Source organism: Spermophilus citellus (genome assembly GCF_964194105.1).
Source record: "Spermophilus citellus genome assembly, chromosome: 1".
Classification (NCBI taxonomy): domain Eukaryota; kingdom Metazoa; phylum Chordata; class Mammalia; order Rodentia; family Sciuridae; genus Spermophilus; species Spermophilus citellus.
The window spans coordinates 42,470,574-42,482,715 of record NC_138182.1 but is presented as its reverse complement, the minus strand read 5'-3'; the positions used below and the strand labels follow the sequence as shown (position 1 = coordinate 42,482,715).

Below are 12,142 nucleotides of genomic sequence, written 5' to 3'. Positions count from 1 at the left end.
TCTCGGATTCTTGGAGAGCCCGGTGTTTCTGGCTCTTCCTTCAGTAAGCATGCTGAGAGGGGTCCAACTGGCATTTATTTAATTACCATAAACAGATGTATCACTTTGGCTTCAGGGAGACAACTTCTTGATGTGCTCAGTAGCCCGTCTGCCTACAAGGAGTTCTTGTGCAAGACACGGGTGGGGGACAGTCTGGCCCTCACGGTGCCAGCGCCAGCCCTCTCGCCCCTATGCCACCACCCTGAAGGGTGGTACTGTCATCAACAGGCACCCTGGGGGACCCGCAGGGGAGTGAAGGCATATCACTCAGGTCTCAGCCGCCTTCCTCAGGTGTCCTGGTCATTCTTCCCTCTTCTGTGTCACCTGTGAACCTTCTGCAGTCCTTGGTAGCTTCTATGTGTCCTGCTGATCTTCTGGTGATTCCCCTGCTTGGCTCTTGCCTGAGCATTTCCTCCAGCCACTAACGGGAGCAGGAGCACTGACCATCCTTCCCCCAGCACGGGCCCTGCAGCAGCCTGCCAGCCTCACTCCTTGTCCCTGGGATGGCATCCCCACTCCCACCCTGGCGCCTCTTAGCTCAGTTCTTCTCCTGGCACTTTTGCAAAGAAAAAATGTTTGTAGAATATTAGGGGAAGGCCTCACCAGAAACCAAGGTAAAAGCTGAGATAAATTAGGTAAGAGCTGGTCATTAAAATTTCGTTCTTCTTTGATTTCAGGGAAAAAAAAGATTCAGTAATAGAATGGGGTTGCTAATGAGAAAGGATGTTTCAAAGGCCTGTGGTTCTTACAGAACAGGTGCTGCATGGGAAGAGCCATGTTCTCTTAAAGGGCCTTTTTCTTTTTGCATAAAAAGATCTCTTTCTTTCTCAGAGAAAAGAGAAATGTTATCTTGGTAATGTTTCCCAATGCTTAGAGAGCATGTGCATTTCTAATGTGTCCCTAGCTCCCATGTCACTGAACAGCAAGTCAGATGTTGACAAGGCAACCACACCTCCCGGATCAGGGGTCAGTCTGTCCACCTGTCAAACCAGGTAACCCATTTTAAAAAAAAAAAAAAGGTCCTGGAGCATAAACTTCCTTTTCTACAGGATAATTTTGAGTTGGGCATTTAGGTAAAGCTGTGGCAAAGATGTCCCTAAAGGTATTTAAGCAAATCATCATTTCTAGAGAGCTTGAATTTGGAATACTGTGCTGTTTGCAGAAGCTTCGAGACAATCTGTTCTGAAATCAGGAAAGAGAGAGAAGGAAATAACACAGAGGTTGAAAGCATCCACTAGACTTTTTCATGCATGGGATGGGGCCTTGGTCAAGTCACTTTGTCTCTCGGTGCCTGGGCCTCAGCTTCCTCTTGTGTGATTTGGCATACTCTTGGGGCATTATCTTGAGGCTTTTCTTAATAAAAAGAAATTCAAGCAAATCACTTATTGAAGTGCTTGGCATTTAGTAAGTGCTCAATAAATGTTATGCAGTAACACACACACACACACACACACACACATACACACACACACAGAGTCTTAATCTGAGTTAAAGCAGAGCCTGAGATAAGGCCGTGGATGTGATAGTTTGTATAGTTTATTTGGAAGGTGATTCCAGCAAGCAGAAGAAGAGCACAAAGTCACTACTACAGGCCACAGGGGCTCAATTCCATGGGGCAGTCTACAGAAACACAGAGAACACTGCCCAGGATCACCACCAAGAGCTGGAGCGTCTGTGCCTGAATTTATACATGAGGATGAGTGAGATGAGGTCCCTGCTAAGTTTTTAAAATGAAAAATAGTATATTCAATATTAGTCCTAGGATCCAGTAAGTTGGCCCCGTTGTTTATTGTGAAAAGTTAACTCTTAAAAGCACAGGATATGAATTTACAAAATACTATTTCCCAGTGGCAGATGCATAAGGATTTAACAGAGTTCCTGGATGTAGCACACTTTCAATATACGGCAGCTATTTCTGATTGCTATTGTCGTTATTGTTATTATCCTGTGCATAACTGAGATAGTAGAAAACTATCATCTGAAGGGTTGAGGATGTGTCCCGGCTCAGCCTAGGTTAAAACCACAATATAATCCTAACTGGCAGAAGAGGTTCTGAGTGGCTACTAACCTTAGATTTCTCGGCACATCTTGGCCAAGTTCTGTGAGTCAGATCTGAGGTCGCCACGAAGTCTGGCTACAAAGCCAGAGGTGGCCGGGCTTGCTCACCAGTCTCTTGTAAAATCTGCACTTATTGATCTGACTTTGGTTCCATCTCTGAGGCCAACCTATCCCCATCTTCCCTCCTCAGCTGTGGTTTGCAGAGCTCTTCTGCAGAGGGCCCTGCTCTCCTGCCAGGCCATCCCCTCCTTTCTCAGGCCATTCTCTCCTTGTGGAGTCCAACCACAGGCAGCTGCAGGCAGCCCTGCAGCACACAGCTCCCGCCTCGTTGTGGATTCATGATTAAAAATACATTAAAGGTCTAAGAAATTATTAAGAGATACAGTGTTGTGCAAATACAACTGACATTTCCAGTTAGACCACAATTCTAAATTAGCCACAAAGACCCTGTTCTTTGGTTGAAAACACTAGGCTGCTTTCTGACCTGTTTTCTGATGGTCCTTTCATACTGGGCCCATGGTCAAGATGAAAATGTAACCTTTGCTGGTAGAACTTGATCCATCAGGCTATGTCTGGGGGTTATAGCTGTGTGGCTCTGGTGATATCCCATGGAGTCTTGCCCCTAGCCCTGATTATAACCCAGCACTAGAGACACAAGGAATATTTGCCGATTTATTGCCCCACAGCTGCCCAGCAGGTTCATACCTTAGCCATGTCCTGAGAATGAGGGCCTCTGGGAAGATGTCCAGCACAGCTGTGGGGACACATCACAGAGGCAGTGACCTCATGGTCACTACTCCCATGGGGTAGTGGTAGAGGCAGAGCAGTGGCTGAACGCAGAGCATGAGGGGTTGGTCTGGCCCCACTGCAGCCCATCCAGCTGTGACCTTGGACATGTCTCCTTATCCCTTTGAGCCTCATTTGTGAGACTCAAACCTTGCATAGAATATTATCCTGGTTTTCTTTGCTTGAACACACAATAGTTTGAAACTTGGTCCCTCAACAGGTGGGACCTTCTACCTCTGTCCCTGCCCAGTCGTTCCCAACATCCAGTTGTAGAAGTTTGCTCACCCATTCAAGTTAGGCAAACTGAGTCACACCCTGTGCACCAGGTAATATGTCTGAGGACGTAGATTCAACATTACGATTGCTGTATGTATATAGGTGACTATATGACCAATGTGACTCTGTAATCTGTACAATCAGAAAAATGAGAAATTATACCCCAATTGATTCAAATGAATGAATTGCCAAGATCATTGTAATGTCATGTGTAGCTAATAAAAAAATAAAAAAATAGCAATGCTACTGTTGATGGAGTAATTATAATGTGACAGGTCCTGAGCACGTTGAGTATCATATTATTTATTCTCTACACCAACCCTTTTACAGGTGAGGAAGCAAGACTCAAGGAGGTCAAAGATGTCAAAGGTTCTGGACACATAGGAATGATAAATGCTCAATGACGTGGAAATTCGGATTACCCTGATTTGATTATGTACTTGTGTTGAATTATCATATTGTACCCTGTATATTTGTACATTTGCTGTGTCAATTAAAAATAAAGAGTTTGAAAGATATTATTAGATAAAATTTAATATGTATTATTTAAAAGATATTATTAGATAAAATTTAAAAATAAAAATAACATGGTGGGGTTAGCCAAAGGGGAACAAAAGGGGGGCTGAACATAGGAAAGATAGTAGAATGAATCGGACATACCTTTCCTATGTTCATATATGAATACATGACCAGTGTAACTCCACATCATGTACAACCGCAAGAATGGGAAGTTATACTCCATGTATATATGATATGTCAAAATACATTCTACTGTCACATATAAATAAAAAAGAAAAGAAAAGCAGGATTCGGTTTAAACCCGGATCTGTCTGACTCCCAAACCCATACTTAGCTGAAACATTACTCATTCTTTCTCGGCACTACTCTGTCCCCCCTCCTCTCTCCCCAGCCTGGAGTGATCAGTCACAGGTGGGTGGGGGGAGGATCCTGTTCATCTCCATTTTTCCTTCTATTACACTGATCCCACCGACTGGGATCAGCACCTGTGACCTGAATATCACTGCTATTCAGAGGACACTCAGGGTCCACCCACGTGGACATCTCAGGGTGGCCATCATTTGTGTGTGCGAGAGTGTGAGTGTGCATGTGAGTGTGCATGTTTGGGGGGTGGAGTCAGATGCCCCTCCCAGAGCCGCCTACCCGTGTGCTTCCCCCAGCTGCTGCTAATGGAAAGAAGCCATGAATAAGTCATAAGGGGCAAATTTTCAGGATGGGTGGAGAAGGAGATTTATCTGCACTGCACGGCTCCTGGCTCTGTGAATGACAGGGCACCCCGCTCACTCAATCCCTGTCCCATGGTGGGCACATATGTCCTGCCAAGACCCAGCTCCTCTCCCGCTGGACTTCTAGACTCAGAACCCAATAGGGCTCAGCACTTTGAAGCTAAACATTAAATCTGTGTATGGCAAGAAATTATTTTATTAAAATTCCCTTCAAGGCTAAAGGCAATTTGCAAATAAATACTAGAAAGAAATCGTGAGTACTGCCTGGCAGAGAGAGAGGGAAGGCCAAGGGCGACTGCCAGGTTGGGGGTGTGGGGAGCCACTGTTACTCTAATAAGCATGTTGACAGAAGCTGCTGCTGGGACTCTCCTCCACAGTGGGCATTTGCCGGATGTGAGCTCCTTCGGTTCTCATAGCCAACAGAGAAGGGGAACATTGTTTTCTCTTCTTTATAGATGAGGACCTGGAGCCTCTAAGAGGCTAAGTTCAAGGCCAGGTGTCAGCAAGTGGCACACATTTGGGATTTGAACTCACTTGCCCAGTGTTCATGATCTCCCCCCCTCAAATTCACTCCTTCTCCCCATATTGATCTTGTGGACTTATAACATAGGCACCAAGGATAAAATAGAAAGCTCTACCCTTTTACTGTGTACCTTATTGGCATCTTATTTTTCAAATATGGTATGTATGCATGTGTATGAATTATACTATTTGTAAAAGAATTTGAAAAAGAAGAAAGGTGCGGTGACACACGCCTATAATTCCAGCTACTCAGGAGGCCGAGGCAGGAGGATCACAAGTTCAAGGCCAGCCTGAGCAACTAAATGAGACCCTGTCCCCAATAAAATTTTAAAAGAGCTGGGGATATAGCTCAGTGATAGAGCACTTGCCTAGCATGCACAAGGCCTTGGATTCAATCCTCAGTACTGATCCCCACCCTCACTGCCCCCCCCCAAAGGAATTTGAAATAAAGAAAGACAGAAAATTTGAAGAAGGATGGAGGAATAAAGGAGCAGGAGGATGTAGAGGCTGTGATTTGCTAAGAAATATGGGTTTGGTGAAGGGGGATGGTAGGGTGTGTGGTGTAGCCCATGAGGCCAGGTTGCTGGCCCCAAGTGAAGTGATAAGGTACAATAAGGGCAAGTTTCTGCCCCTATAGTATGTACCTGGGACATTTAGCTTGGGTAACTTGAAGGCAGCTTGAAGCAGTTTAGTGATACAGATCTGGCAAAAGGAGACCTAACTTCTGTCCCTAAATAGGCAGACTTTGCAAAAGTCGTGCAGGAGGTCAAATGGTAGTCTTCAAAGATATGTCCACATCCTAATGCCCCGAACCTGTGAATATTATCTCATACACCAAAAGAGTGACTATCATATTGTCAAAGGTGTGAATAAACTGAGGATAATGAGAGGGGAAGCTCAACCGGTGTTATCCAGGCAAGCCCAAAGTGCAGTCACCTGTGTCCTCAAAAGATAAACACACAGAGGAGACAACACAGAGCAGAGAAGGAGGCGTGTGGAAGCAGAGATAGGAGAGATGTAGCCACAAGCCAAGGGGTGCATGGAGCGTTCAGGGATTCTGCCCTAGCAAGTTCTGAGGGAGCCTGGCCCTGCCAGTGCCTGGTCTCCAGGACTGTGAGACAGACAATGCATTTCTGTGCTTTATTGTGTTTTTAAGCTGCCCAGTTTGTAGCAATTTGTTACTGCAGCCACAGGAAACCAGCTAAGTAGTGTCCTTGATTTTAAAATAAGGTTTAATCTCCTAACTTTGACATTCCACCCACATTTCCTGAGCCACAGACCCCATGGGAGGATGGGTCTCCATTCTCCAGGTTGACCCCTCTTCTGAGTCATTTCACATCTAAACAGGTTCACTGATCCCTTGGGGAGCAGAGCTGATGGAGTGAAGCTGACTTTTTAAGGGTAAAATACCTTTACCTAGAGTTACATTTTTCCCTTATAATTTCTTTTATACCAGGATTGAACCCAGGGGTGCTTAACCACTGAACCACACCCCAGCCCTATTTATTTATTGAGACAGGGTCTCCCTAAGTTGCTTAGGGCCTCACTAAGTTGCTGAGGCTGGCCTTATACTTATGACCCTCCTGCCTCAGCTCCCGAGTCACCGAGATTATAGGTGTGCGCCCCTGTGCCCTTTCTCCATATTGTTAATTCCTCAAAAAATATTCTGTCTTATCCCAGGGATGCCATTCAAATAACTCTGACCTCTCTGTGGATTTCAAAGAAAGAGCTCAGTCTCAGTTTTCTAATTTTCCCTAATAGTCTCTATAGATGGAGGGACCATGGTTAAGGGATACCACAAAATTTGCTTGGGGGCTGGTGGATAAACGCAGTACAGAGGTAATCTGCTCCCCTCTGCAAGTCACCTGCTTCAGCCTTCCCTGCAACTCAATCACTAGCACACAGCTAACCAAATTACTGCTCAGGGCTCTGGGCCTCCTGTTATGTGACTCGGGAGCCTCATTTGCAATCACCATTAACCAGAAAAGCTGCTCGACTGCTCCGTGCCCATCGAGTCGAGTGTCATACAATACCAAGGGGCTGGAAGAGGCTGCAGAGAGCCTCTAGGATAAAGCTCAGAGAGTGCAGACCACCAGCCTTGACCCACTCCCTGGCTTACCTTTCCCCAACCCCTGTCAAGTGCTAATGAGCAGGAGGTGGCTCCAGTCTAGGCAGAGAAAAAAGATGGGAAAATTGGTCAGAGGACTGGGAACAGAGCCCTCAGAGGTAGCTGTGTGAATAAATAAGAACTGGGTAACCCACATCCCAGCTCTTAAACAATCCTGTCAGAAACCCTTAGCTGCTTTACAGTAGGTATTCACACTGCACGCTCCAAAGGCCATTTCTAAATCTCTAAAAACAAAGCTCAGGTTTTGCTCAGGTCTTCAGCTCACATCCCTGCTGCTCCCTGCTGTGCTGTGTCAGGCAGTTAGCAAAGCCCTAGGGCAGCCAGGGATTTCCAAAGATTACCCCAATAAACAGAGGTGATGTTTGGCTTTGCCATACATCTCACATCTCTCCTGTTTCTCTCCTTGGAGGATCACCTCCTCTTCCCTCCCCTGCCCCACCACTCAGAATACATTTTCCCCCATAGGCTGGTCTTAGAATGAAAGGCACAGGGATACTACAGGAATGGTACTGAAATGCCCCAGTTATAGGTCTCAAATCTGCCAGGCACTTAAACCCATCTTTGTCCCATTCCGTGTTTCTGTCTGTAAGCCCAAGGTTAATGGGTTACCACAGACAAGAGCAGCAGGGATCTGGCTGGCTGGAGGCAAGAATAGCCTTCCCTCCCAGGGAGGTGGGAAGACTTATGTTCCCAGGTCAGGACGCAGAGGAGGGCACTGCGTGGAGGTATCAGAGAGGGCCTTTTGGAAGTTTGCCAGAAAGCATTTTGCATTTTGGGTATTTTTGCAGAAAGCATTTCTTTTTTTCAGGAACTTGTTTTCAAAGCCTGTGGTTAAAAGGAGGAAGTCGCACAGACATCTCTTCTCAGTCACTGTCCGCTGGCGGAGTGCTGAAGACAGACCGCAGAAGGGCTCTGGCTGCGGCTGCAGACCCTTCCCTGGGAGAAACCTGGCTGCAGGAACTGGCCATCCCGCCCACCCTCAAAGGGTACCGTCTGCAGGCGGGGCAGAAGGCAGTGCTGCGCAGGGCAGCCAGTGCCAATGGAAGAGGAGCCAGGGGAGAAAGGCTTCTTGGGTCGGAAACAAGCAAAGGACGCGCGGAAGGAAGGAATGCTGAATCAGACTCAGGCGCGGCAGCCTCAAGAGCGCCGCCTGCAGCTTTCTCGCCGCATTGCAATAACTCTGTGACCTGGGAAGCAGAGGGCAGCGAGCCAAGAAAGCTGGCTCCTGGAAAAGTGGGGGTATCATTTGAAACCCTTATCTTTGCAAGAAGTCATCCCTACAGACAGAGACAGACACAGGGACACAATCTTATTTGCTGTATTTCCTGGCATTCTCTTTGAGATGAAATCTCTCTAGCACAATGCCACTTACTCCAAAGGACCCTTTTAATTAGGGTAGGCTTAGTGGTGTAATGTCTCTAACCATGGTATCTGCAGGCCCCAAGAAGACTCTGCCTTCCACTTAAAAGAAGAGGCATGAGGCTTGAAGGAATCCCAGGTTACTGAGTAATCACCATAATAAGATTGAGAATGAAGGTGACCTATAAAAGCACAGTAAATACACGAGTTGCTCTTCTCAGTAAGTGAATTTGGATTATAACCCAGCATTTGCCTCAGGTTCTTGGATGTTGTGAGAATTCCCAGGAAAACCCAGAAAAAGATAGTGTAAAAGTACTTCTACAAAGAAAAACGCAGGCTTCCCAGCCTTCTTTGTAGCTACATACAACATTGAAAACAAGGTTGCAGACTCTCTGTCCTTGGTCACAATTTCATGTTCCAGCCTGTCATACAAAGTGTGGGGAAGCACCACAGATCAATAGCTATTCTGGGTTATATTGCCACAGTTTGTTCTCTCTCTCTCTCTCTCTCTCTCTCTCTCTCTCTCTCTCTCCCTCTCTCTCTCTCTCCCCCTTTAAGAAAGAGGGATATTTATTTATGTAGACCACAGCTTATTACATTGAAGGCATACTCCTGTGGTCTATTTATGGAAATTAACGTTTACAAAGAGAACCTTTTATTCAGCCTTTGTGCACTTTTTAATCTAAGCAGTGGAGCGGTAATACTTCTAGAGGGTTGTTCCTTTAGAAACTCTGCAAATGACTGTTAGGCCTCAGGTGTGAGGAGTAGGTAAACTTAAATGCTGGGCCACCCAGACCCTGGATGAGCATGGGGTGCTTATGGAGACTCCTCTGAACTCTATGCTGTGCCCCATGCCTGACAGCATTCTTACACTCCACATGCTTCCCCCCCCCCCTCAACCAGTGGTGATTCTTTTATAAGCAAACTCCCTAAGTGGATTTTTTAAAATGGGAAATGAAAAATCAAATGAGAGTGTATGTGAAAAAGTGAGCCGTGCAAAATAGCCCCTCAAAGCATATGTCACCTATTTTTATGTTCCTGCTTATAGGATTTCCAAGTTGCCTGAAGGCTCCAGGTGACAACTTTTGAAGTTCCTACAAATTGTATGCAAAAACATACTTTTATTTTTTAGAGGAGAGTATTACAAAGCACATTTGCCCCTCATATCTCTTGGCAGCTTCACAATGCTGTGGAGGAGCCAGGACAATTATTCTTATGCTCCTGTTGAAGGTGACGAAGGGGAGTCTCAGAGAGGTTCAGTCATTCAAGGTCACACAGTTGGTCAGAGCTAACTCAAGGTTTCCAGTCCTGACTCTGAACCCCTGGGTTTTGCAGCAAGAATAAGTGTCAATATCCAAGCAGATATCACCCCAAAATATCCACAGATGGCTTCCCCTCACCCCACACCAAGACCTCCGCACCCCTCTCTCCTCCATCATCAGCTAGGTCAATGAACCATATAAATTCAAACCTCAGAAATGCTAAGTCTCGTAAACAATTTTTAAAGGTATTAAAATGCAAAACAGGAGTAAACAAAATTTCTTGCCACAGGGAACTAACTAATGTAAAGTGACAAAATAATGGGAGTTCGAATGTGGTCTCAAAAGCGACCATAATATGGAATTCAGAATTATATTTTAATATGCATGCTATACACTTGCTTTGTCAGGGATGACTGGTAGAGAGTTCTCATTTATAAAACTAAGCTATAAAGGAAGAAAGGAATGAGAGGAGAGAGAGCGAGGGAGCGCACATGAGCCAGACCCAGAGGGAGAGAGGGAGAGAGGGAGAGAGGGAGAGAGAGCGGGAAACGTTGAGTGAGATGGTATTAGTCACAGCTAAGGTCCCAGGAAGTCGGTTCCTAGGTCGGGTCAAGTGTGCTGGTTCCAGTGCAGTCCATGGCTCCTGCACTTGGGGCTGGCCTTGGCATGTGGCCTCAGGCTCTCCAGGCAGCTGTCCTTCCTAGGGACTTCCAGGAATGGGGTTTGGAGGGATGATCAGCACAGGCTTGTAGGGTGGCAGCTAAGGACAGCTGCCAGGTGAGAGTTCATAAAGTGATAGGCAACATCCAACACTCTACCCAGCAGCAGTGGTCAGAAGGACAGATCTGTCCTGGTGGACACTGTCCGCATTCCTGCTACAGACTGGCCCCTCCCCCTGCCCTCAATCCTCCAGTACAGTGGGGAGCACCCAAAAGCAACTCTCAAAGAAAGAGTCCCACCTTTTACTTCAGGACAGAGCCAAAGTGGCTCAGAGTTTCTCATGTGGGGAGTTCCCCTGAGTCCTCCCACCATGCCTCACCCCATTTTCTGCCCCTCCTCTCCATCACCCCTGGCCAGTGGCTCTTGATTCATTTTCCCCTCAGCCCTGGCTGTGATGTGTAGTGATCCTTCTAGAGCCCATGTTTTGACTCTCTCTTAAAGGGCCTTGACAGAAGGCACAAATGCAGAGGCAAGGACGTCAGAGGAGTAGCCAGGCAGCCACCAGCAGCTCAGCACCCAGCTGCCAGCAGAGCTTGAGGCAGCAGAGGCTCCAAGCTAGTTTCATTATTACACAACTGAAGCAAAGCCCTCCTCCCCCTCCTCCTGTACTCAGGAGAAAGGTGCTCTCAGGAACACACCAAGCCCAAGGACAAGGGCCAATACTTTGCAGAAGGAGCCCCCTCGCCAATTCCCTGTCTCGGAGCTGCTCAGTCCTGTAGGTTCTTTTTGCTGGATCTGTAGCCCCCTAGCCAGTAGGGGCTTCCAAAATCCCTGTACTTAACTGTCTTTCCCAGCTCATGGGACAGACAGCGACATGGTAACTTTTCAAATCCTATCTTCTGAGCACTTGCCCACAAACATTTGAAAGAGTGGTGGGTACACCCCCACCCACCCACGCCCTGCTCAACACACACACTCTCTCCACCACCTTCATCCACGCCCCCCCTCCCCCGCCATCCTGCTCCTGTTGCCAGCGTGGGGAAGATACCAGACCATCGTTCCAGTGTTTTAGGGAAACAGCACACCGTCAGCAAGAGCACCCAGCCAGCTAGAGAGCGAGAATGAGCCCAGGCAATCACCTCCGAGGACCACAGGGTCCCAGCACCCGAGAACCGGTATTTGGAAGGGGCTCCGGGCCCGCGGGAGGCTCGGGGCCGCCAAGAGGAGGGACGAGTCCCCGAGCAGAATGCATGCACAATGCTGGGAGACAGCGACTCACCTTTAGGTTGTGCGTGGGATTGACAACGCAGACAAGTTGCCCAGCAGCGGAGAAAACCCGTTTGGCTTTGTAGTGCTGAAACCGGAGGTGAATGAGATCTAACACAGCCCCAAAGCACTGGGTAAAGAAAAGCATCACAACTTTTGGGGGGGGGGGTGTTGGCACAGGAAGGCAGAGGAGGGAGCTGTGAGTCCTTGGGCTCTGGAAGGGAGCGCAGCCTCTGAGACACTCCGCTCCAGCCCGGCTTAGCGTGCCTTCATATTCATCATCAAAATAAGACGGTTAGAATCTTGCAGCAGTGGGGCAGCCAATCAAAAGGACAGAAATGTTATCCTTGAGGTGCAGAGACAGCCAATAACAAATGCCTCCCCTACCGAAACTCCCTGATGAATTGAGCCTGGCGGAGAATGTATTATTGAACATTACCATAGATCAGCACATTGCATTTATCTTGTGATTACAGCCAACCATACATAATGCTGGGGAGATAGGCTGACAAAATTGATTGCTTAATGTGTCTCCATTTATT

General features: G+C 47.2%; 1 protein-coding gene across 1 annotated transcript in view; it reads right to left on the bottom strand.

Moving 5' to 3' along the window:
• Positions 1-11,856, bottom strand: part of SIAH3 (siah E3 ubiquitin protein ligase family member 3) — a gene marked incomplete at its 3' end in the record, with an annotated part of 65,676 nt that extends 53,820 nt beyond the window's left edge. Inside the window, exon 1 of the mRNA XM_081288090.1 lies at positions 11,614-11,856. Within this exon, the coding sequence (XP_081144216.1) occupies positions 11,614-11,748 (135 nt within the window). The 5' untranslated portion in view covers positions 11,749-11,856. The remainder of the gene's footprint in view (positions 1-11,613) is intronic.
• Between the last annotated feature and the right edge of the window lie 286 nt (positions 11,857-12,142).